This window comes from Emys orbicularis, chromosome 9 (genome assembly GCF_028017835.1).
Source record: "Emys orbicularis isolate rEmyOrb1 chromosome 9, rEmyOrb1.hap1, whole genome shotgun sequence".
Lineage (NCBI taxonomy): Eukaryota > Metazoa > Chordata > Testudines > Emydidae > Emys > Emys orbicularis.
Genome location: NC_088691.1, coordinates 11,878,129 through 11,903,969, shown reverse-complemented (window position 1 = coordinate 11,903,969; position 25,841 = coordinate 11,878,129). Strand labels below are relative to the sequence as shown.

Sequence of the window (25,841 nt, the reverse complement as noted above, 5' to 3'; positions counted from 1 at the left end):
CATTGAAATTGATGGGACTTTTGTCTTTGACTTTCAGTAAGTTAACTCATAAAACCCCTTCATCGGTAATCTTCTGCTTTGTCTGACCCCAAATACAGAACATGGTCTGCTAGGCTTTAACCTTGCCATATCCTAGTTTTGGGGTGACATGACTTTCCGATAGGACAGTCCTACCTTGGCCTAACTGAATGTGTGCTGGAGAGGAATACAAATGAAAAATGCTGGGTAATTCTGCTTGCTCTATCACTGAGAATATAGAGTCTCAAATGTAGATCCTGGCAAAGCTTTATACTTTTACCAATTAGAGACAACACATTTACTCCTGTGAGTCCTCCTACTGACGAGTACGCTTATGTGAACATGACGACCAGGATTTGGTACTTCAGCTGTTCAGGAGATTATGTACCATTTTTCATTTCCAACACACTTTTGGACATTAAGGATGGTTTCCTTCCCTTTCCAGAGGGCCATGCTGCCAGATATTCCCCTGGACACAGGGACATGAGCCAGAGTTGAGCAGATAGTTGCTGTTATCCCAGTGGTTGCCTATAACTTTTGTTCTAAACCTAATATTCTGACAGTATAGCAACTGTGTGGAGTTAAGAACTTTCCTCATAGTCCAGATGGGCCTCCCACTCTGCTGCACCCAGCTCTAGTAGTTTATAACATCGATAGTAAAGGAACAGAATCGGTCGGAATAACTTGTGAAATAGTATCCGTGAGCTTATGCAGCGCATACGCTGGATCAGCACAGAAAAACTGTCATGAAAGGCTCATCCTCAAGGTTCCATTCTTGAGGGTTAGAAGTAACCAGAAAAAAAAAAAGGTTTAACTTGAACAGAAATGCTCCCTAGCTAGGGGTGCAGCACAGTTCTGTGACATTTGGGTGCTGAGCTCTGCCTTCTCAAAAGCATTCACCTTTGGAATGGCCACACACGCCCAGTTACGTGCCTTTGTCTATATTACTTGCCTAATAATCAGTTTAAGTCTATTTTCCTTCTTAATTGTGCTTTTAGGGTGGAAAAGATAATTGGCTTGGTATGCATACAGAAGGGAACATGTTGAACGGCAAAGCTGCTGAACTCAGTACATTTTGGCATTTTACTTTGTTTTGCTTATAGGTTTTGAAGTAGAATATTTCTCACCCATTAGGCTCTAGACCTTGCTTCTGAAATCCTGTTAGTAGTATCCAGTAGTAGGAGAGCGTACAGTGCATTTAACTGCCAGTACAATACTTGACAGTTTCTGTCCAGCTCCCATTTAAATCAATTGGAATCTTCCTTTTCATTTCAGTAGAGTTGGATCAGGCCCTCATCTTTTTTGCAGCTCTCATTTTCATTAATGTTAATGTATGAATAAATATCTTGCTGTGGCAATAAAGAAATGTGGTGTTTTTTTTAAGTGCTGCCGCTTAAATTTAAATAGGAAGCTTTACAGATCAGGACCACTTCATATCTTATTTGCTCTGTAAAATTCCAGGCAGATCTATTAATGATGTTTAAAGTTTAAATAATAACAACAATGCATCTGACTACCGTAATTTTGAAAGGTGCATAACAAGTGGTGCTTGGGGATGAACCGTCAACTGTTATCAATGCAGTTTCTTGCAGGACTTTTTAAGCACCTCTGACAGCTGTTAATGCATTCTGCAGGTTGCCACTACTTCTGACTCTGACACTCTGGAGGATTATTATGAAGGACGGTTAATGGCAGGTCAGAAAGGCAGCAGCAAGACTGTTAGCACAGAAGCTCTAATGACTGTATTCCACCCTCAGGATGCTGATAATCTTGACTCTAAAATGGTAAGAAAGAAAACAACTTTCCACAACTTTCTGAATCTAATGAAAAAGGATTCAAGTAAAATTGAAACTTATTCCAGAGAAAGCAGCTGATTTCTTTTATGGCTTTGGCAATTTTCTCTTCTCTGCCTACTCTGTATTTTACTCTACATTTCCACAGGGGCCTTATGTATTGCTGTATTCAATTTTCCGCTTCTCTTGTTTAATAATGATATGCCTTATCTTCCCACAGCAAACTCCTTTCTGCTCCTCCACCCCCTCAGGGAGGAACTGTCTGTTTGTTATGTGACAGCAAGCAAGTACTTAATTTCACATTCATTTGAACGTCAAGACTTAAAACCAGTAGAAACGGTTTGAGAACAAGCAAAATTGTGATCCAAACATCAGCTCCATTTGCTTACCTCTTTTCAGTCTCCTGACTTCTTGGTAACAACATTATGATTTGGAGAAAATGTTTCTCACAGCCCAGAGCATATCATTTTGTTAATGGTGAAACAAAGTGGGTTTGTGGGAAACCTACTCCCCTTTTTTTTGTTAACTTCTTTATAAAGTATGAAGAAGGTCTGAAGATTTTTATTTTAAAAAAATCATCTTGCTTTTCACATAAAAAAATCCAGTTCTTGGAAACAGTGGAGCTCTATGGATGACTTGAGAACCAGCGGATTACGACATTGCAGGAGATGAGGCTAAAACTTTAACAATTGAGAGGGGAAGGGGTTTTTAGTCACTGTTTGAAACTGTTTTTTGTATTTTCACCTATAAAACCAGAATATCTAATAAAGGGAGAAAGGATGTCTTTGTTAAAGATGCAACATCCCTGCTTTCTTAATTAAGGCTGATTTGAATGCCCATTGAACCCAGTGGAAGTTCTTCCATTCGCTTCAGTGGCTATTGGATCAGGCCTTTACTCGGGGAGAGACCTCACAAACCAGGGAAGACCACACATGGCATTTCTGATATTTAAAAGAAAAAAAACTTTTTGTCTGGGAGATATGGAGAACCCAAACTCTTCAGTTCCCATTTCTTTTCCCTTTTGCAGATCATTTTTAAGTGCTTTAATAAATTCTCAGTGCTGCTTATACAAAATGCAGTGGCAGTGCAAACACTTTCCCCAGACCGTGGAAAGAGCTCATGTACTGGGTTACCTACTCATTAATCTCTCTGCCCCTAAGATTGCAGAGTTCATAATTGAGTTCACTTGTAGTGTATAAGTCTTGTGGTTTTCAAAGGGCCCTATCCAGCACTCGTTACTTACTCCATCACTTCAGTTCTGCCTGAGTAGGGAACTGAAACTGCCAACTCCTACTCATGCAAGTAGGCTTTACTCATGCGGTACTGAGGTTCAACTGGATTTCAGGAGAAATGTATCCTTGTGTTTTGACAGAAAGTAGCCAATGTATGAAATTGTTCTCTAGTTGCATGGCAGATAAATATTTAATCCAGTCTGTACTTTATATGGAGCTAAACATTTTCAGCCATCAATTCAGCTACTCAAACTAGCCCAGACTTCCACCTGCTTTATATTTTCTTGTTATTAATTCATCTTTAGTACTGTTTATTTGGAACTGCTATATAGAACAGTTCAGTACTGAAGAACACTGTTTATCAATAAATAAACCTCAGGACAGGAAAGATCAAGAAAGCACAGCATGATAAAGGTGTTGGTGCCTCAGTTGTACCTCTGACATGCTTTCCAGCTCCCATTCCCAACGCTGTTCCAGATCTGTCAAACTAGGATAACACAACAAAGGGTGATAAATGGGAAAATCAGAACAACCGCTTTTGCCTGCCAGGTTTGTAGAACATATTCCTTTATCTATGTAAGAGCGAAGTATGATTATTATTATGGTAAGTAAGGAACAATTTGTGGTATATTGAAAGCAAATGATTTAAACAAATAGGCCATGATTTAGTGATGTAAGGCTAGGTCCACACTATCCGCCCGATTCGGCGGGTAGACATCGATCTTCTGGGATCGATTTATCGCATCTCATCTGGACGCGATAAATCGATCCCAGAAGCGCTCCCCCGTCGACTGCGGAACTCCTGCTCGCCGAGAGGAGGAAGCGCTGTCGACGGGGGAGCTTGCCTGCGCCGTGTGGACCCGCAGTAAGTAAACTTAGTTCGGTCTAGGAAACGTCGACTTCAGCTACGCTATTCTCGTAGCTGAAGTTGCGTTTCCTAGATTGATCCCCGTCCCAATGTGGAGCAGCCCTAAGTAAGCAAGTGCCTACTCCTGCAGGAATTCTGCACCTAAAAATTCAATGCACAATATTTTAAAATTCTGCATATTTGATTTGTCAAAATAACACAATATAATCACTCCAGTTTCAATTATTTGGGTAATTTATTTTAAAATACCTGTCAACAAGTATGTCAACAATGCAGACCAAAAAAAAAAAAATTCCCTTAGGAGTAGAGAGTTAAAGAAACCCCTACAATAACCCAGTTCCAGTTGGGGGATATTGGAGAGTGCTGTGTGGGGCCCCCCCAGAGCCCAAACTCCTGCACCCCTCTTTCCCTAGAGCCCAGCCATGGGGCACCGTGGCCCAGACACCTGTACCTCACTCCGCCCAGAGCCTTTACCTCCCCCCAGCTTCTTTACTGTCCCTCCAGGGGATGCAGTGCAGCCCTACCCTTTCTCACCCTTGACAGAGTGGGGTCTCCCAGGCCCTCTCCCATAGTTGGGCTGATGAGGATCATGCTGGGCAGCCAGAGCATGCAGAGCCTACATCCCCACCAGGCTGGGTGCTCCACTCACTGCACACTGGAGAGCCAGACTCTGCAGAGTACAGCAGCCACCTACTGGCGGCTGGCAGCTCTGCAGCCCCAGTTCCGCATTGGAAACATGAAATTCTGCAGAGAACATTAATTCTGTGCAAATTCTGCATTGCACAGTGGCGCAGAATTTCCCAGGATTAAAGTGTCTAACTTCAGTCACATGAGTAGCCTCACTGACTTCAGTGAGACTACTAACATGCTTAAGTACTTTGCAGCATCAGGGTCTCAATACACCTTCCACAATTTGTTCAAACCTTTGAACTAGGTTCATTACACAAAGAAAAGATTAAGACAGGAGGCAACTGATCCCTCATGATCAATCTGGATCCTACTGCTACTTCCTCATTCCTTTCTTCCTCCCCATTTTTCTTGTTCTGATTCCTTCTGTTACTCTCTCATTCGACTTCCTGTTTTCCTCATCTTTTCCCTACCCCAAAAGCTAAATCTCATTCTACCGAATTGTTCCACTGAAAAGAATTTCTTATTTTTCAACGAGATCTAATAAAAAATAGAGTGTGAGGTGTTCTAAAATTAGCCCAAGTTACAAAGACTTTTTATGTAGAGACACATGCGTGAGAAATGGAAAACTGCAATAGAATTCCAGAGGAGCTAAATTGAGCATCTAACTTTTAAACACAGAGATCACCTCTTTGTGTTTTAAATATTAAATTCTCTCATCACCCCTATGGGCTGATGTGAAAACATACTGGTGGTAGACGTTACTCTTCCTGCAGGCTTCTTCATAGCAGAGCCTAGCTAATGCTGTGACATTTTTGTCCCCCTGGCAAACTTTCCTGGCCCTCTATTCACTTTTTTTTTTTTTTTTACTGTCAGTCTCTTCACACAGTGCAGACTTTCCCGGGGCAAATCTTTCCTGGGGCAGTTTGCTGTCAAAGGGCCCTCAAAGGGCTTTACCACAATCATTCAAGTAAGTGTTGGAAATGAAACGAAGATAAAGTTAACAAATTACAGAAGCTTTGTATTCTACTAGTAGCTTAGTTCCTTAAGTGGTATGTTCTCCATTGTGGGTTTGGTTATATTTTATTTCTACTGAAAATGCTTGTTCTTCTTTGTTAAAATCCAGCATGTTTGGTGCTAACATATAGTATTCTGTAAAGATAATCAGTCTCTTGTACAAAGTCTTCCTGCTGCAGTATAGCAACCCTTGAATTAACATGGAAGATCTAGACTCACTCTCGTTGTAATAAATGGGAGTGTGACCCTGAGTTCAATCGGAGCAACACCATAATTAGATAATTCTTTTGAGCCTTAAATTTTCAATATTGCAAGGTGCTGTGCAGCATCCAAAGGAGTTTAAAGCCACTCAGCACCACTGAGAGTGTCCACCAGTGTCATTAGTACTTAACTTCAGTACTTAACTTAATTGAGCGGAGCTAAATTTCTTCAGTTTGTCTTGCTTTGTTCATGGCATCATAGAGTTGTAGCCAAGGCCAGCCTTAAAATTCGCAGAGTCCAATCCGCCAGAGAGTAGTTGGAGAGAGGGCCCCATCTCTGTCATTGCCAAGGAAGAAGTTGGGCAATGCTGAGAATTTTGAGTTTGCTAGGTCCCACAAGAGCATGAGTGGGGACACAAGTTGTTGGCGGCACTGCTGGCGCTTAAGGGCTTGATCTTGCTCTCATCTGAGTCAATGGAAAATTTCCCTTTGATTTGAATGGTGAAGGATCAAGCACCAAACAGGTTGTTGGTATCGTAGTGTCAAATGGGAAGATGTGGGTCCATGGTCACCTAGTCGCAGTGTTTGTACTGGGTATGGCCTTTAAAAGGGACATTCTACCTTCCTACGTTATTATATTGTAAGTATGAGAAAATGTTGCAGGAGGTATCCTAATGAGGTGAATAGGTCACCCACTGCATCAAGCTATGACTGCCCAGCCAGAGGGTGTGTTACATACTCTTGTGACCATTTTTATTTACAAAAATACTAAACAGAATGATTTATTTCTAAAAGGATTATTTTAAAATGAAAAATACCTTTGATATAATTTATCATGTTTCTTAATTAGCCCTGCTATTTAATCCTTTGGATTCTGATCCTCTGCTACACATTTCTGCTGTTCTTGTCCATCAGTTTCTGTTGAAATCAACAAAGTCTTACCCTTAGGACATTCCTGGTACATGATGCAAAACAGATGGTGCTTTCTACCAAAATCTACCTGAAACATTCAACAGCAGCCAGTGCTTAATTACTTTATAACCATAGCCTTTAAGATTCTGCTTGTTCTTAGCTGTTTTATACTGACCGCTTTGACTTAGCTGCTTCCGTCAGGACAGGAAATGAATGGACTATAGGAGAACTTGGATATTTTTACAAAATAAAGCAATTTAAAGAGCTGCTTTAATGGGCTAAAATTAATTTTAAAAGGGGCTAAGGGAGTACACAGTAGGTTAACAAACTAGACTTGTGCCTGTGGAGACCAAGTACAGAGTCTCACAGGTTTGTTGGTCTCATTCTAGTCCCTTGTGAACATCAGAAAACCATAATTTAGTCCATTCTGAAGTCCAGCACTGGAAGGGCAGTGGTGGCCTAGGTGTTGTGTTGACAATGCTTTTTGGAGCATTTGGGAGAACTTTGTGGGCAGGCTTTCCCAGCACCTGTCTGCACCGTCATACCCACTGGTTAGCTGTGTTGCTCCCTTGCACTGTTAATCCTTTCTGGAACTGTATCACTTCCTATACATTTGAGAATTATGTAGACTTCATTGATAGTGTCAAAGATGAAGAAACAGGCTGGGCTGTCTGCATATTGATAAACTTTTTGCAATATCAGACAATATAGACCAAATATTTTAAGGGGGTGAAAAAGTCTACATAAGTTACTCTGTATTCAGTAGGTCAGATTCTGTTTCCATTTACACCAGTGTAAATCCAGAGTAACACTACTGATATCAGTTCTGTCGCTCTCAATTTATACTGGTATTACCGAGAGCAAAATTTAACCTGATACTTCTTAATGTGTGAGCAGACTTTTTCATTATGCTTAATGGGCTTTTGTTTTTGTTTTGATAGTTGAAAGAAAAAATGAAAGAGCAGTCCTGGAATATCCTCTTTGTAGAATGTGGACGTGGCGTTAGCATGTTTCGGACAAAGAAGACTCGAGATCTAGTTTTAAGAGGGATCCCAGAGACCTTACGAGGAGAGCTCTGGCTGCTCTTCTCAGGTATTGAATAGGAATTAGCATGAAATAATTTTATGGAGTTGTACTACAGAAATATTCTAGTCAACGATCAAACACATTGCTTCATAAACTGCTGTTCTCTTCCAGAAGTAGATAAGGCTCTTGCTTTTATGCAGGGAATTAAAACCAAATCAGATCTGCAGTCTTTACAGTTGGAAATCAGAGCTGCTGACTCCAACTGTTTTTAAAATTGTAGAGGTAAAAATGTTGTTTGTTTCCTTGGTGATAGGGTACATGCTGTATCCTTAAAGTTCAAGGGGACAGTTAGGTTGGAAAAGCCACTCTGTATATGTGTGTACTGCAACTGGGATCCTGGGTGGACAGATTCTCTCTAGCATGGCTCCAGATAGCATACTAAAAATAGCAGTGTGGACGTTCTGGTTTGGTCTGGAGCTTGGGTTCTGATGCCTATAGGGTGGGGTAGGTTTGAGCCCGAGCTTCTGCCCCAAGCCGGAATGTCCACATTGCTATTTTTAGTGCACTAGCTTGAGTCTTGCTAGCATGAGTCTGTCTACCCGGGCTGGGACACTCGCTCCCAGATACAGTGTAGACGTACCCTTTAAGACCATGTCCTCATATAGCAGGAAAAACATATTTGCTAAACCGGTTTTAAATCTTTTGTCAGGGATGGCAGCTTTACAAACTAATAGTTTCTGTAGCAGAGAATTTGCCCCATCTTTGCAACTGTTTTCTAGACTAGGCCCCTTGAACCAAAGTACAGAGCTTACAAACATCACGTGCTTCACTTGCAGTGTTTCTAAAGATGCACGTAATCTCTCGTGAAAGTTACAAAGGTACTTTTATGGCCTTCATCCCTGTGGTGTAATAGCTGTATTAGAATGCTTCACAAACACTAATTAATTTATCCTAGCAACACACTTACGAAATAGGGAAGTATTATAATCTGTATTGTACAGATGGGGAACTGAAGCACGGAGCGATTAAGTCACTGATTTTTAGAGGCCCTGAGCTCCTGCAGCTCCCATTGACTTCAGCGCATGAGACAGTCACCCGAATGACTTGCTCAAGGTTGCATAAGAAGTCTGTGGCAGAGCCAGGAATTGAGTACAGATCTGTCTGACCTTGCATTCAGTGCCTTGACCACACAAGACTATTTACCCCAATATCAGAGGTGATTTTGCAACTCTTCTAGAGGTTCAGTTTATGACAACAATTTTAAAAGTAATTTATCTAGCCTGTTTTAGCTCATGCTGAGTAGTTCTGAATGCAAGAGATTTGTAGTTGCTAACTGTTGTTGAAGTATCTATCTGTACATTTATTCTTCACTCATCAGTTTTGTATCTGAGCACCTATGGGTTGTGATGGCATGAAAATCTTAGAATGATCCAAATGTGACCCATTTTCAAAAAGTACTTCTCTCATAAATGGCTTGATCAGTCCACTACCAACTTTGCAGGGAAGAAAAACATTGACTCTACCAGAAAACATTTGTAAAATGACAGATGGAATGGGGGCTTTTTTGTGGAAATCAAGAGAGAACTCAGGGTCAAAATCTGATTTATAATAGAAAATAACCTACCACCTTATCTACCTTGAGCCTAGTTTTCTACTTTGCTACTCCTGTAATTCCAGTGTAACCCTATTGATTTCAAAAGTGTTACTCTGATATCCTATTGGAGTAATGGCCTGGGGATTTGGCCCCCAAGGCTCCATCATAAGCCATATAACTTCAATAAGTACTAAAAGCTATTAGACATATTGCAAAGAAATGATGTAGATATTCCACTCTTTCTGTCTTCTAATGCTGTGCAATAAAACACATTGGCAGGTGCCGTTAATGACATGGCTACAAACCCCGGCTATTACACTGAACTGGTGGAAAAGTCCCTAGGAACATGCACTTTGGCTACTGATGAAATTGAACGAGATTTGCGTCGCTCCCTACCTGAGCATCCAGCCTTTCAAAGCGACACTGGTATTTCCGCACTCAGGAGAGTTCTTACAGCCTATGCGTACAGGAATCCCAAGATTGGATACTGTCAGGTAGAATACTCTTGAGATCATGTGTATGGGTCTTCTAAACATCAGTAACACTAATATTTGGTACCAGTATTGTGATGCCACACCTCATAAACTCGTCACATAAATCCCTGGGGTTTCTTGCTTCAGTGGTTTACTTGTGGTATAAATTTCAAAACATTATACAACATTGACTTTTATATAAGGTTTGTCACCAAGTTCTGCCCGTGCCTGTGACATTATTTTATCTGCTGTAAATCTTGGATTTATGCTAGGTTGACATTATAAATCTACCTTATATAGCTTAAATGTTATACCAGGCATTTTAACTGTGTTGCAGCATAGGTCTGGTACAGGATATAGTTGCAGCTTATCCCAACTGAGCTGTAAAATGATGCAATGTAAACTATGCTTTAAAATTTATATATATAATTATAACATGCTGCAAACCTGAAAAGCACTGCATGCTCTTACTGTCTTTCCTTGCCAACACCTCTTGCCTTGATTGAATGTTGTAGGCAATGAATATTTTGACATCCGTGCTGCTACTTTACGCTAAAGAAGAAGAAGCTTTCTGGCTATTGGTTGCTGTGTGTGAAAGAATGTTACCTGATTATTTCAATCGTCGAATCATTGGTAATATGTTTCTGTCTTCTATCAGTTTTTTAAAAATAAACGTAACAATCACATCTTGAAACGGAAGTGAAGAACTAGCTAAAGTTTGGATGGGGGGAAAAATGCTGGATTTAGTTCACTGCTGTAGTTTAGAAAGAAGAGTTGAAAATAAACAGGAATATTCCTGTTTGTGCATGAATTAATGTAGCTTTTTATTCCTGAGCTATTGCTGTAGAGAAACTATTCAGGAAATATTATAACTTGTACCATATTACCGTTTTCCTGGATTTGTATACTTGTCCCTGATTCTGCTGGTCAATGTTTCGGGGATGTTTTTTTTTTTTTTTTTTTTTTTTTAAAAGGTTTTCTCTCCCCTGTTGCAAAAAAGGGACATTGACTACTTAGGAGGAGCAACGGAGCTGACTATGTACTATCAAAAGCAATAACATACTACTTGGTGTGCAGTTATGCTAGATACCCACATGTTGTCTTGATGGCTCCTAACATACTCGGGTCATGCAGGTGTTTGGTATAGCCGCACACCCAGACCTGCTCATGTTATTCCTTATGTCATACCATGGCAGCAGCTTGACCTGTTTTATAACGAAGGTATGGTTGTGTGTGAGCCTGATTCCTGGAAATGTCTGCTGCTTTATTTCCTATATTAAGATTTGGGTGGCTGTTTCGTTGTCCTCCTGCAGGGGCCTTGGTGGATCAAGCAGTGTTTGAGGAACTCATCAGGGATCACTTGTCTCAGCTGACGGACCACATGACAGACATGACGTTCTTCTCGTCCGTCTCTCTCTCCTGGTTTCTTACCCTCTTTATCAGCGTGCTGCCCATTGAAAGTGCAGTCAGTGTGGTAGACTGTTTCTTCTACGATGGGATAAAGGCAATCTTGCAGCTGGGTCTGGCGGTACTGGACTACAACATGGACAAGCTGCTGACCTGTAAGGATGATGCAGAGGCAGTGACTGTTCTAAACAGGTATCGGTGTATTCATCATTTCTAAATGCAACTTGGAAAGATATGTACTTACAGGTAGATTTGCCTCTTAGAAATGGCTGAGAAATCATTAGGCTGGGAATCTCAAAGGAGCCAAGGGAGTTAAGTCTTCAGTTCACACTGAAATCCACTGGGATTTGTGTGCTCAACTCCATTAGGCTCCTTTGAAAATCTCAGTCTTAGTTGTTACCTCTTCTTCTAAAACCATAAGAACTTTGTACTGTTTAAAATGGATACAAAACCTACACTCGAGTATTTATAACCCCCTACCGACCTGCCTTTCCACAACAACCAAGCAACCCAGAGAATACTAAAATGTCTCAGATAATTCAGACATCAGGTTAGTAACAATGTGACCCTTTAATTGTGTTCTTATAGCAATGTCTACTGGCTCCTCCATAGTTAAGAGTTAATATTTCAAACGGGGCAAAAAATTTTACCTGGAAAACAATCAAGGCAAGATAATTGCCCTTCTCCTATTGCTCTGTATTGTATTTTTGTCACTAAATATGCATGTTTAAATGCATTCTTAACTGACACACTGTAGGCAGGAGCACCTTCCTAAATTCAGATATCCTAGCTGACATCCTTCTCTGTCAGTGTGCCTCAGAGTAGTAAAATGGTGCACACACTGTACCATATGAACACTGAGACTTATGTAGTGTACAGCAACGGTAGGGAGACTTATAGTTATGAATGTCCTGACTTTAGTTGGTTTCAGCCAGAGCTTTAGCATATTATATGTTTAAATGGTGTTAGAAGCCATTGAATGTTTTAGCAAGGAGAATGTAATTATTGTTATAACAAACCGTATAGACTAACAGTCACTTCAGAACCTAGCTATGCTCATTTAAATTCTTAACACCTAAACTAAACTAGTAACCGAAGCATAGTTTTACAGCTTATGTTTATTGAAGCTTATGTATAAAGAACGGTTGGAGTTTGATTTTTAACTCATACGATCAGTGTGAAATCCCTTCTTCCTCAATACCCATACACAGTTCAACTGGAACCAAACTCTGCTGTTATGCTGACTTAACAGTCATTTTAAAGATAAACAACAAAAATTGTAAACTTGTTTTGAACTGCTTCTTCTAAAATTTTGCCTAGCTGTAACACGTTTTTTTTTTTCCCCCCACAATTTATCCAGCCTGCAGCAGTTCAATACATTTTAAAGGGGCTCACGGTAATTTGCTTCTCAGCAGCAAATAGGAAATGATTGCTCTGTGGAGTTGTTTCTCTGTAGATTATGGTTACCCTTGTCCATGAGTGTTTATTGAGGATATGTGTAAATTATGAATGCGTGCAGATCAGGACCCAATTTAGCAGAGGCCTGTGGGTCAAATAAGACTGACTAGGGTCCCAATTCAATCTTAGTCTTCCTTTCCCACATAAATAACCCAGTCTTTGCTTGCCCCCAGACATATGTTCTCTTTCTAGTGCTTCCTCTCCATCCACTCTTTTCTTCCCCAGTTTATTAGACTCAGAGATGTTGTCAATTTCACTTTGCTTTGACAGTTGGATCTCACTAACATTATGTCTGTGTCACTTTTGTGCAGATTTTTCGACAGCGTCACTAACAAGGACAGTCCGTTGCCTCAAGCTGTGCAGCAGGCTTCAAACCTGAACGATACAAAGAGTTACCACCCAAAAGTGGACATAACCGACCTGATCAGAGAGTCAAACGAAGTGTGCATTCTTTTTGTGTATTCTGTTTTGTCATGTATTTGCCTTTTCTTGTTTGCCCTTTTTAAAAATTGTTTTGCATCAGCTGAAGTAGTTACAGAATCATAGAAGCTGGAGAAACAGCAGATCACTAGTCCATCCCCTCTGAGTGCTGGACTGTCCCCTGAGCTTTGTCCAATCTCATTTCCTAGGCTATGGTACTTCTTTTTTTATTGTACCTGAAATGTACTGGGCTGGCAGTCCTGGGGAGTGGAGTCCTCTAGGCACGTGGCAGGCAAAGCAGTAAGTTGGGCTAGCATCCCCCAAGTTAACCCATTATTAGTGTCAAATGGCAAATTGGCAGAGGCAGAAACTTCAGTCACAAATGCAAGACTCTGACCTCTGCAGATTGCAAGAGGTGGTGGAAATTGACATTCTGATCTCAGCTGCCAATTTAAGGAGTTAACTATGCTCCATATTTTGGAACAGCAGTGAAATAGACATTGGTGGGGAGGAAATACCCAAATCAGAATTGACCATGATCTGCTATTTAGGTTTTTACCACTTTCTCTTCCCCCTCCCTGTATGAGGTTGGGTTTCTTCAACTTCTGCTGGTCTGTGGCTCTCTGGATTGGTAAGGAAATTGACTTAGCTTCTGTTTTCTCTTCTTGCTAGCACAGATTTTGTATGAGGCATTTCCTTCCTTGGGATGATTTGGAACTAGGCTGTAATCTCTGCTTTGAAGCACTTTTTGGTTTCAATTTCTGCTGAGCCCATCTAGGATGAAAGGCTATACAAGAGAAAAGAGTAATCCACATTCTCTCTTTCCCTGTTTCTTTCCATGGATATGAGACACCCTTTCCGACTCCAGTTCTGGTTATTGTGCCAGTGAAAGGCCTAGAGCAGTGGCTCTCAAACTTTTTTACTGGTGACCCCTTTCACATAGCAAGCCTCTGAGTGTGACCCCCCACTTATAAATTAAAAAAACTTTTTTATATATTTAACACCATTATAAATGCTGGAGGCAAAGCGGAGTTTGGGGTGGAGGTTGACAGCTTGCGATCCCCCATGTAATCACCTCGTGACCCCCTGAGGGGTCCTGACCCCCAGTTTGAGAACCCCTGGCCTAGAGCATATTATTTTTAATGAGGGCATTGGAGAACAAGGTGGAGTGTTTTGTGCTGAAGAGCAACTTCTGAAGAAATGCACTAGCTTGGCCGTGAAGCTAGCTGCTCGTGGTATAATTTGTGGAGAAGACTAGAATACAATTCAGAGTCTTTTGATTCCTGTTAGGAAGAGAGGCATGGGTTTGTGGTCTGAGCACAGGACTAGGAGCTGGGATTCTACTTCTAATTCTGACTCTTGACCTAATCGCGTAATGTATCTGTGCTTCAGTTTTCCCTCCCTGAGAAATGGAGATATCGGTCTAGTTTCTACTTTCTCAAGTGAGCAGAGGTAACATTTATTAATGTTTGTAAAGCATTTCGAGATCCTTGGAAGGGACCACACCAGAGGTGCAAATTGTTACAGGCCTGACTGCCTGTCTTGCTCATGGAGTGCAGTGCCATAGAAGTCAGTGGGAATACTCGCTGGGTAAAGGATCACCGGTAGAGCTAGGTGCAGTGCTTTTGACAAAATGAAATTTCATCAAAATATGCTGCCTCACGAAAGTGTTTCAATGAAATTGTTGCCAAGAAGGACCAGAGAGAGAGACTGAGACTCGCTATAGTCTAGTGGTTAGGGTACTAGCCTGGGATGTAGGAGACCGGGAGACCCAGGTTTCCACTCCCTGCTTTATCTCACTCAGAGCTGAGTTTTGTATTTTGAACTGGAGTTTCCCACAGCTTGGTCCAGTGTCCTAACCACCAGGCTGTAGAGTGTGAGGGTCTCCCCTCCCACACTCCTGATGAAAGAGCCTATTTCAACACAGTATTGTTTCCACAGAAGGTTGTGGTTTTGTTCCAAAGTGGAACGAACACAAATTTCGAAACCTTGAAAGTTGCTGCAGAAGGGAATTATCCTGCAGCCAGTTCTAATGACTAACTCTGAGTAAGGGGCTTGAAAATATGCCTCGGTTGTTATTTGGGTCCTTTTATGACTCGGACTCCCAGGTTTATTCCTTTTCAGGCTAAATCATAAAGGAGCAATTTTTAGTTTGTACATGGAAGAGCCTGTAGTTCTTAATGTATTGCATCTATTCAGGATTAGATTGTAAATTTACAATCTACCCCAATGAAGGGCATTGAATAGCAGCCCTGCCACAGGAGCAGACAGGGACCTCATTGTGGCTGAGTTGAAATTCCCTCCCTGATTCCCCCTTTGCTCCAGAAAGGAAGTTATCTACTACTGGTCTTCCTTCATCAGTTCAACCGTGCTGGCCAGCATGTGGAGGACTCTGCTCATTACCCACCCCTGCCTCCTCACTTATGTGGGAGGGGTGTAACACCCCATCAGAGATGACTTCTTCCTCCCCTTCCCCACACACACAAGGACCCACCCCTTGCAGGGTGGGTAAGGGGGCACCTTACACCCCCTTAATCCCCTGTGCTGGTGTGTACAGAAAAGGACAGTCCTGCCCTCCGTCTCTTAGAGTATGTCTACACAGCAAAGCAAAACCTGCAGCTGGCCTGTGCCAGTGTTGTTTCACTGCTGTGTAGACTTCTGGGCCTGGGCTGGAGACCCAAGTGCTGGGACTCTCCCACCTTGCAGGGTCCTAGAGCCCGGGCTCCAGTCCAAGCCTGGAAGTCTACACAGCAGTGAAACAATCCCACAACCCGAGCCTCGCGAGCCCAAGTCAGCTGGCATTGGCCACCCGCGTGTGGCTAGTTGTAGTGTAGATATACCTTTATTCATCAGTGAGTTTCCAGAGCACAGGCTTGCTTTGTGTCAATACGGCTGGTCCCACTGCTATTTTAGTGGCAGGAAAAGCAAAAATATCCACATATATGAGCAGCTCCATGGCTGGAAGTAGCTGAAATTCAATTTCACAGAGTTTGGGTTTTCCCCCCCCCTAGAAATATGGTGATATTCGATACGAGGATGTCGAGAGCATGCGCTGCAGGAACAGGCTGTATGTGATCCAGACCCTAGAAGTTACTACAAAACAGAATGTGGTAAGTGTCCTGAAAGGACAGAAGCTGTGGACCATGTGCAGTAGTGTTGCCTTTCCTCGGATGGACTTCCTCCCTTTTGGAAAATGCAAGCGAATGAATGAGGATGACCTAGAATATTCACAGCTGAGTGAATAACACCTTGAAGGCTGAAATCCCTCTCTGATGGGTGTCTGTAGTAAATGGGGGTTTGGTCCAAGATGTTTTGAATCTGTGAGCTGCTGCTCTAGTTATTGGTAACACCATAGGCTTCCAAGGACTCTGCACTACATTTCCGTGACTCTCTGCACTGATCAGAATGGGCTGATTTGTATTTCTGTGTGCTGCTGTTAAATTGTTAGTGCACTTCCCTTAGAGACATAAGGTAGTGTAAAAAGCCATTAGTGAAGCAATGAAACACTGAACACTAAAGTAATAACCAATTAATAACTTGTACATCCTGTTTTGCAAGGAAGAAATGGAGCAAAGTACTAATAACCAATAAACCACCAATGAAACACCACTGAGGAGATAACTGTATTGCAATATAAAAAGGATCACTTTTTAACATGTGTACTTATATATTTAACTCTTGCACGTGCCCCTGGAAATTTAAACTCCCTACTGTGAGTGAAGGTTGCAGTTGGTTTCCTTTGCTTGCTTGTTTCTTCAGTGGCTGACCCCTAGTAACTAGCATTAAAACCAGACTAATACCTCTTTCTACAGTAAATGGGCACCGTAAATGCTGCAGTAACCTATTGTGAGCACTGAGACCATAACTGTTGTATTTCTTGGATACGGTTAACATATTGTGAATGCGGATGCTGGTCTTGCAGCTGCCCTTGACATTAAGGAGTTGTGTCCTTGAATTCCTAACTCTCTGTAATGAAAAATAAACTCTTTGTTTGCATGAACTGAAAGTGCCATTTGTCCCTTATGACTGAAGCCACATATTGCATTAGTATAAATAATCTGGTATATGAGAGTTGGCTTCTGGTTTCTATAGTGTAGGATCAACACCCACATGTAATGTGATTTGAGTTTATTCTCTCCTCTTTGGGTTTAGTATGTGGTCCTTGACTTGTTTCCAGTCGAGATTCTGTACTCTTTCCCTAATTGTAAGCTGCAAAACATCTGTAGGAAAATTCAAACAACCTCTTAAATGTGAGCTAAAATCTTGGGAGAGCACTGGAATAAGACTGTAGAGCAAAGAGGGGGAAAGTCACCATTTAATTTTTTTATTTTCATTTCTTTTAGCTGCGTGTTGTGTCCCAGGATGTAAAATTCAGTCCTAGTGACCTGGAAGAGCTTTATGAATTATTCAAGGTAACATGCTGTTTTTCTTTAATGCCCTCATTTGCAAAATGTCTGTATTTAGGGTCAGTTCTAATAAGGAAACGTCACAGTTCCAACCCAATGAAAAGGAAGATTTAATTTATACACTTTACAATGTCATCCTCAAATAACACTGGAAACAAATTCAAAATCTTTTTTCCCCAAGCAGAATTTTCCTTTCTCCTGGTCTAAAGCTTTGCCTTTTCTTTGTAGAAGGAGCATTTTCTGTCCTGTTACTGGAGTGCAAATAGCCCTGTCCTGAGACACCATGACCCCAGTCTGCCATATCTGGACCAGTATCTGATCGACTGCCAGCAGTTCAGGGTCCTCTATCACCTCTTGAGTCCATGGGCACATTGTGCAAACAGGGACTCTCTTGCACTGTGGACATTCAGATTGCTGGACGAAAACTCCGATTGCCTTATAAACTTCAAAGAATTTGCCTGTGCACTTGGTATGAGACTATCGAATACATGCACCTGGCTTACAGAGTATATTTATAACTTCAGATGTGGGGGTTGCTTAGGCTGGTTAACAATAGTTTAAAATGATTAGCGCATGCTCTGGTTGTGCCCTCTATCTATAAAGGGGGCAAAGCAGTTTCTGTTGTTATCCTCTGACTTCACATGCTAGTAATTTTTCTGAAACATTGGGCTGAAAATTTCCATGCTTGGTCTATATTAATGCAACTTTAAGTGTGAAATTCCCAAAAGCTAGGAAGTTCAGAAGTTCAGGTTCTGAAAACAGTGTTAACTTGGCCATATTGCACAACCTGTCTGGCTGATGAAAAATACTTTCCACACAGACAGCACATGCAACCCAGCCAAGTTAATGTAATTTTTACTGACTTTTTATTAATTTAGCTGTGAATTAAATTAACCTTAATGTTGCATTAACATTTTTTTTTTTTTGCGCATCTGATATTCTAGAATGCTGTTGTGTAGGAGTAAATGTTTAACAAAAACACCAACAAAACATCAGCACTGTGTGATGTGATTTCCTTATATGGCAAGTACATTGTTCTGTGCATTCAGCTCTACCTACATTTCTGTCTGCCATTTTAACCGTTACTGAGAAGGATTCTCTAGCTAAATAAACACGACTCTCTTTGTCTAGGTACTAAGGAGGAGGTTTAAAATGTGTTAACATGTAAAACATCCACCATTTCACAGTATAGACAAACCCAAGTTCAGCTGCATGGAATAGTACTTTTCTTCAGCCTCCTCTCACATGTCCAACTTCAGTCATGCTCAGCTGTTCCTGTGTTCATGCTAGTAGGGTTCCCCCCCAAGCTTTGAACTAATTGAATGGAACGTCTTGCCTTTCTCCTCTAACAGATGTCATGTATAATGGGAGTTTCACTGACAAACTGAAGCTGCTTTTTAAGCTGCACATCCCTCCAGGTAAGTTTTTAGCAGTGTTGTTTGAGGCATTTTCTCTTGGCTACTACTCTCTTTCCATCACTCTTTTTCATTCTTTAATTTTCCAGGCTTGCATGTTCCTCCTTGTTTCACTAGTACAAAGTGCACAGTGCAGACCCACAGCTGTAGTACCAGGGCCTGCTTTACCCAGTGTGGTGTATTCCACTGGACCAGGAAAGACCCAGTACGTTCCTAGAGCACTTCTGCTTTATTCACAGGGACAACCATACCCATATGTTGTTTGTGCTACCAAAGAGCGCTTGTCATTGAGTTTCTGTTATACTCTAGCTGCTCTTCAGAAGCCTCATGTCGTTATTTTCAGCCACTGATTTTGCTACTAAATTTGCACCTCAGCTCGTATTGACTTGTCAGTATTTTGCCATGAAAGGCTGGACAGAGATGACATGGAAAAATGCAAAATCTGGTTTGATTTCAGAGGTGATGGAAGACTGGAGGACTTGAAACTGTACTTAATCCAAATGATAAAGCCCAGGTGAAGTCTAGGAAGGGAGGTCACCATACATCTAAAGATGCACCTTTTTGTAGAGACATTTGTTCACTAAGGACCTAATCCAAAGCCTACAGAAATCGATGGGAGTCTTTCCATTAACTTCACTGAGTTGCAGACCCAATCCCCAAGGCCTCTGTTCAGCAAAGTACTTAAGCACGTGCTTAATTGTCTTAACTTCAGTGGGGCTAAAGCATGTGTTTAAAGTTAAGAACATGCTTAAGTGCTTTGCTAAATTTGGGCCTTAATGTGGAAAATGTTCTGAGGAAAGGCGGGATGTTTTGGGAGCTTAACCACCAGTCTGGGAGTCAAGTAATCGGGTTTCTTTCACCAGCTCTGCCAGATCTTGGGCAATTCCCTTAACCTCACGGGGATTGTGAGTTTTCCTCACTTATGTTTCTAAAGCACTTTGAAATCCTCAGCCAAAAAGTACTAAGCCCTGAACCTGCAAATGGGTCTGCACAGGCAGGCCGCACTGAAATTTGCCGATCTCTAGAGGGGTGGATCCCTGCACCTGTATGGAGCCCTGCTGACTCTGGTGAGGATCCACCTGCACTGATTCTGTTGCAGTATCAGGGCCTAAATCAGTGCGGTTTATTATTAATAAAAAATGTTTTGTTTCCCAGTTCTTTCAGAAACCTTTACTAATGGCTGTTTGCTGAGCATTTTGGTGCCATTAGTTTTGAGTACAACTTTGTCCAGCAGTAGGGTTTGTACTGAGGAATTTCATCTCCAAGCACTTGGAGAGTGTGCTAAATGTTCTATATTCTTTTCTCTTTACTGTTATTTCCTTATTTTTTCCTCCCCCACCCCCTCCTTTAGTTCATGTAGTACTGAGAGACCATAAGAAAGTTTCTTGGCTGTCACTATGTTGCCCTTTCCAGTATGTTGATGGCCCAGGTACCACTATGTCCGCTTTCGATTGATTGCACTAATTTTTCCTGCAGCTTTTACTGAAGTGGAATCTCTAAGCCCTTCCAAAGGTGATGATCTTTCAAAAGAAGAGCTGATTCATTTCAGTCAACTCCATGGTAAGCCCCAGCATGCTTGGTTTTATGACAAAGAATTAGTGATATTCTATTAGCTCTACTGCAATGGAGCTCAGCTGCCCTAATCAGGACTGGGGCCTATTGTGAGAGGTGCTGTATTAATGCCTATGAAGACACAATTCCTGCCCCCAAAGAATGCTTATGTAAAATGTACCCCCCGATGACACGAATCCTTTACAAAAGCCCCACCCTTGAAGATCATCTATATCCCACAAGGCAGTGCAGAAGTTCTCCACAAATATCCACCTACTCTCTTCTCAGAGTTGTTTTTTCTGTATCACTGTGTGTTGCCTCAGGTTGAAAAGCTGGTTAATGGCTAGATTCTGTGGAATACCACAATAAGCAGTGCTTAGTTATTATTTCATGTGTTTGTTTATTTGTATTATGGTAGCATCTAGGAGCCCCAGTCATGGGATATGGAGGTGGGTGCTGTACAAACACACAGAACAAAAAGACCCAAGGAGCTTACAGTCTTAAGACAGGAGACAGCGGGTAGATACAGACAGATGGGAAAACACAAGGAACAATGAGAAAATACTGGTCAGCGTGATAGGCAGTGGTCTCAGCACACCAGAAGCCTAATCGTCGTTAGGTTTTCTTTTTGTTTAACTGCTGACTGTATGCTTATCACTATGCTCAGAAACAAAGGAAGACTCACTGCCCCAGGGAGTTGAACATTTAAATCCATAATCTTCTTGAGGTTTCACTTCTCCCTTTCTGAAGTCCCATGCAAAAAGAGGCGAGTCCAAATTGCTGGGGATCCATACAGAACATTTCCTTTAGGAAACTCCGTCATTTCTCTTCCTTGGAGTCGACTTCCCTTTTCTCCTTCGTAAGCGGTGTGTGAGAGGTTTAGATCCACAGCAGCAGTACAATATCTGCAGTAAATGTTCCACCAACCTCCACCAGTCTTGAACACCTGGGGGCAGAGAGGTAATGGGGAGAATCTGAGACTATGCAGCTGACTCTGGCTCCTTCTGTCTCTAGCTAGCTCTAGCTAGCTCTTGCTCTTCGGTGCATCCATATAGCTTCTTCTCTGTCACAACTGAGTTCAATATACAAGCAAGCAAGTGTCTTAAATATCCTTGTTGAAGAAGGGAATTTTGATAAAGGGAAACACACAGTATAAACTCAATCTGTGAAAGAAACACCAAATACTTTTTTTTCCCCCTCTTCAATTATAGTTTCCTCTCCTGTGGATAGTCAGGAAGCTGATGCTTTGAAGAGAAGCCCAGAAAAAGGTAAAGAATCTCGATCAGCGAAGTCAGACACTCGGTGGCCCGGTGTTGCTTTTGGGAGAGAGAAACCGGGCACACGTGTGGAGAGGAAATGGAGCATCTCGTCAGCATGGCTGCTTCTGCATGATAGTATTAATGTCTAATCTCTTTGTATTGTTGGGCTTACTCAGGGCAGGTCACAGGTAGGGGTTATATTCATCTCTATGCCCACTCCATCCTTGGTCTGATTAAGACTGTTGAGTAGGAACTTGACTGAGGGTACCAGCTCATTTCACATAACTCACTAACATTCACCTTTTGACTTTTTGTCATTTCTGTCTGATCTGGTGTAGATTTGAACTGATAACCTGGAGGAGAAACTTCTGTGTCTATTACCAGCTGAGACATCATATGATTCCCCTTCCCCTTCCCATGATTTAATTCATGTTTTAGAAAAACCAAGAACATTTATTACTGAATTGATACAGATTGTGTGGTCAAGTAATTTCAGACTAGACATTGTTTAAGTTCATGGGGAAACATATCATCTTGACACTTTGCAAAAATACTGTCCATCTTATGGGGCCAAAACTGGTACTTCTAACCTGAACTCCATAAAGGCTTTGGAGAGAAGTTGGATTTGAATTCTCAGATCAAAATCCGCCCCTGCAATTGGATCCCAAGCTTGGCTGGCAAATAGTCAAAATCTCACAAGGAAAATTGATCTCAGGATATCTGTACCATTTTAAGATTGTGGAAATTCACAAGATTTCCATTGCCTTGTGCCAAAATCTTGTGACACTCTCAGATCTGAACGTGAACCCTAGCCCCGACTCTGCTTCTCACCTGAATCTTGGCCTAAATCTCAGCCTGTGTGTTTTCATAGTTTTGTATAGGAAACCTTGTGCACTGGTTATATTTCTTTCCTTTAATATATGATGATCATGTCCAAAAGAAAATATAAGCCAAATGTTCCAGGACACATGTGACTTCTTAGCAGAAGATGTTCCCACCTGGAATATGTCAGAGATCTGTTAGTTCTGAAATATTCTTTTTTCTCAAGCAGGTAAAGAGAAGATTGATATTCAGGCCTATCTGAAGCAATGGCAAGATGAACTTCTTAAAAAAGAAGAAAATATTAAGGATTTGCCTAGAATGAACCAGGTAAAACTGTCTGTCTCCTGTGTCAGTCTAGATTTTCACTTTATCTCTCCTTGAGATCAGCATAATAGCTAAAATGCAGTGTGTTCATAGGGTCACTTCACTTTGAGTCCTATACTTTAACCACTAGACCGTCTTTCTAAACTGTTATAATCCTGGCTGAATGTTTTCATTGCCTCTAGTATTCATTAAGGGTACTATGTCTAAGTGACTTAGGCCTGGTCGACATGTGGTGTCTGTACCAGCATAACTGTGTCAATTAGGTATATGATTTTTTTGCCAATAGTTATTCCAGTACAGCCCCTAGCATGAATGCATAACTCATACTGATCCACTATAGTTAAACGGTACAAATTTTGTATAAGGAGACGCCCTCAGGAGCACAAGTCGCTTGAAGGGCACTTCTGAAAATTCCACCATAAGGGTCCATTACAGGTAGCGAGCTGTTCATTCGGGTCTCCTGTAAAACCACTGCCCCAGAAAAAGCAATGTACTAAGCACCAATCATAGTAAATAATCGCTATTGATTCTTAGAACAGCTGCAGTCCATAATCAAGACTTTAACCATGACAGAAGTTCTTGTTTATAACCACATGGTAAATGCTATACGACAGGGTTCATCTGTTGTTCCTGATACAGAACTCTAAATATCGCAGTAGCAAACACACCAGAAGCTGGGGAACCTCCATAAAGTTTCTCTTCAGTTAAGGACAATCCTGTGAGCTGAGTTGTGCACATGCATTTCCCAAAGGTTTATACGAGTATTTCTCACTTGTCTGAGAGTTTCATACAGACTGTTTTTCTTGTTCAGGTTACTTTTGCAGTTAGCATAAGATGAGCAGGCCATGCGGGGTTATACTTAATGGCGGGAGGGGGCACAGGGCAACAGAAGCCCTGTATTTAATCCTTGTCTGAGACGAAAGACCAATCTTGCCATCTTCATTCCATTTCCCCGATAGTCAAATAACAGAGCATGAACTAAGTGTTTGCAAGAGTTCTCTGAACATGACCTTAGTTCCTATTTATAACACTCAGTCTGGTTCTTATGTATTAAGGCATCGATGGAAGGGGGGGGGGGGGAAAGATCAGTCTTTTTCTGACTAAGACCCTTTGTTTGATTCTAGAAGAGTGTCTGGGCAATCACTTACCCGTTAGGAACCATTTATAGGAATGACTTTAGCGCCATTACAAAACAGCTGCATGTATCTCTTTGATGGATGTAATAATGATCCATTCTCCCTTCTGGGTAAAGTTAGGCATATTTCAAAGGGGGAAATGGTCATTGTGCTTTTATAGGATGCTTTTCCATGAGAAATTATGGTGGAAATAAAGAATACTAGCTAGAAAGAAAAGCCTGTTGCTAGGGCTTTGAGCTGATGTTCTCTGAATAGTCTCCTCCTTACCTCTCCCTAGTTCCAGTTCATCCAGTTCTCAAAGACTTTATACAACCTGTTCCACGGGGACCCTGAAGAGGAGTTGTTATATTGGGCTATAGCGACTGTCACCAGCCTCTTGCTGAAGATGGAAGAAGTTGGGAGAAGACTACAAAGCCCCACTTCACCAGCCAAAAGCCCAGCTTCTGCAGGAGAATCCAGCACGGACAGCCAGAACGCTCCGAAGAAAGACAGTGCACCCCAACAGACTGAGCGCAGGAATGTACAAAGCCCTCGCAGAGACGACCATGAATGGTCTTTTGCCTTTGAGCAGATCCTGGCATCCTTGTTAAATGAACCAGCTTTGGTGAGATTTTTTGAGAAACCTCTAGACATAAAAGCCAAGGTAGAAAATGCTAAAACTTCACAATTAAAAGCGAGAACCAGAGTATAGTTGTTGTTTTTCACCTTTGCACCCTATGTAACAGAAAGTCCATTGCTATGGAAAGTGAGCATTGTTTATATTGAGAATGAGATTTGAGGATTTAGCTTTAACTACCAGATAACAATATGTTTTGAAGTAATTAAAAACACTTTGAAGCACAATCACATCTTTGTGTTGTTCAGAAATTTCAATATAGTTCAAAAAGGACAGAAAAGTAAACGGCATTTTTACCATATTATACAAAATATGCAATATTACTAAAAATACTAAATGCGACCCGTAGAGGGCACTATTGCAAAACTTTCTGTATGACTACTATTACTGGTTACATACTTGATTTACTGTTCATTGTTGTGATGAATATGATGATTTTCTGCCATCTTCAGTTACAAGTAGTACTCGACATCTAAGTGTTTTACTTTCAGGCTGGTTTAATTTCTAAGTAACCATTTCTAAATCTGCATGTAAACTCACACCAACCCAGGGCAAAAGCCTCAGTACGAAGGGGAATAGAGTTTTTGGACTGGTAGCCTTGATGGTCACAGGAGCATTGTTGATAAAGAAGGAAGTTTCCATTCTTTTACTTGTTTCTGTACTGTAGTGTTAATCTTTTCTTTATCAGACCCCACTGGCTTCTAGTGAATAGCTGGTGTCAGAGCTGGGCCTGAATCTATGCAAAATTCAGACCAGAATCCTGATTTCCCAAATGGCGCCATTTCTACACTGGATCTGTACGCCCTGGAATTTTGGGGACCCAGATTTTGCAGCTCGGGTGTGATTTCCATCTGAGTAATTTCCCATCTGACTCCATGGTTTCCTGCATCAACCCAGATGAGTAGGTTACCCCTTCCCGCCAACATTCTGTATCCCTGAGATGCAAGAATGGGGGAGTTAACTGATACTCTTGTGGCTCCCCTGTTGCTGGGGACGGATCATCAAAAGGTGCAACTTCCAATCAAATGTATTCCAGTGTACTTGCTGGAGTCGCAAGGAAACGGGCAGACAATGCCTACTCCCTTTTTCAGTATAAGGAATTAGGATGTGATGTAAAGCACTTAAATTTTGTCTGCATCCACTTGCAGGCAGGGGAGGGATAGCTCGCTCATCTGGTGCATGTTGGAGAAAGACATGATTTTGTTTGAGTGTTCTCTCAAAACCCGATAGTAGCCATCAATAGCCACCTCCTAATCAGTTGAATTAG

The 25,841-nt window shown here is 41.5% G+C and overlaps 2 protein-coding genes across 2 annotated transcripts in view; one reads left to right on the top strand and one right to left on the bottom strand.

Moving 5' to 3' along the window:
- Window positions 1-24,649, top strand: part of TBC1D8B (TBC1 domain family member 8B) — a 56,271-nt gene extending 31,622 nt beyond the window's left edge. Inside the window, exons 9-22 of the mRNA XM_065411186.1 lie at window positions 1,653-1,802; window positions 7,609-7,759; window positions 9,567-9,781; window positions 10,276-10,393; window positions 11,074-11,359; window positions 12,937-13,066; window positions 16,057-16,155; window positions 17,389-17,457; window positions 17,680-17,920; window positions 18,804-18,869; window positions 20,343-20,426; window positions 21,629-21,685; window positions 22,728-22,825; window positions 24,236-24,649. Of these exons, the coding sequence (XP_065267258.1) occupies window positions 1,653-1,802; window positions 7,609-7,759; window positions 9,567-9,781; window positions 10,276-10,393; window positions 11,074-11,359; window positions 12,937-13,066; window positions 16,057-16,155; window positions 17,389-17,457; window positions 17,680-17,920; window positions 18,804-18,869; window positions 20,343-20,426; window positions 21,629-21,685; window positions 22,728-22,825; window positions 24,236-24,649 (2,178 nt within the window). The remainder of the gene's footprint in view (window positions 1-1,652; window positions 1,803-7,608; window positions 7,760-9,566; window positions 9,782-10,275; window positions 10,394-11,073; window positions 11,360-12,936; window positions 13,067-16,056; window positions 16,156-17,388; window positions 17,458-17,679; window positions 17,921-18,803; window positions 18,870-20,342; window positions 20,427-21,628; window positions 21,686-22,727; window positions 22,826-24,235) is intronic.
- PASD1 (PAS domain containing repressor 1) overlaps window positions 21,148-25,841 on the bottom strand; it is a 63,545-nt gene continuing 58,851 nt past the window's right edge. Inside the window, exon 20 of the mRNA XM_065411187.1 lies at window positions 21,148-21,363. Within this exon, the coding sequence (XP_065267259.1) occupies window positions 21,148-21,363 (216 nt within the window). The remainder of the gene's footprint in view (window positions 21,364-25,841) is intronic.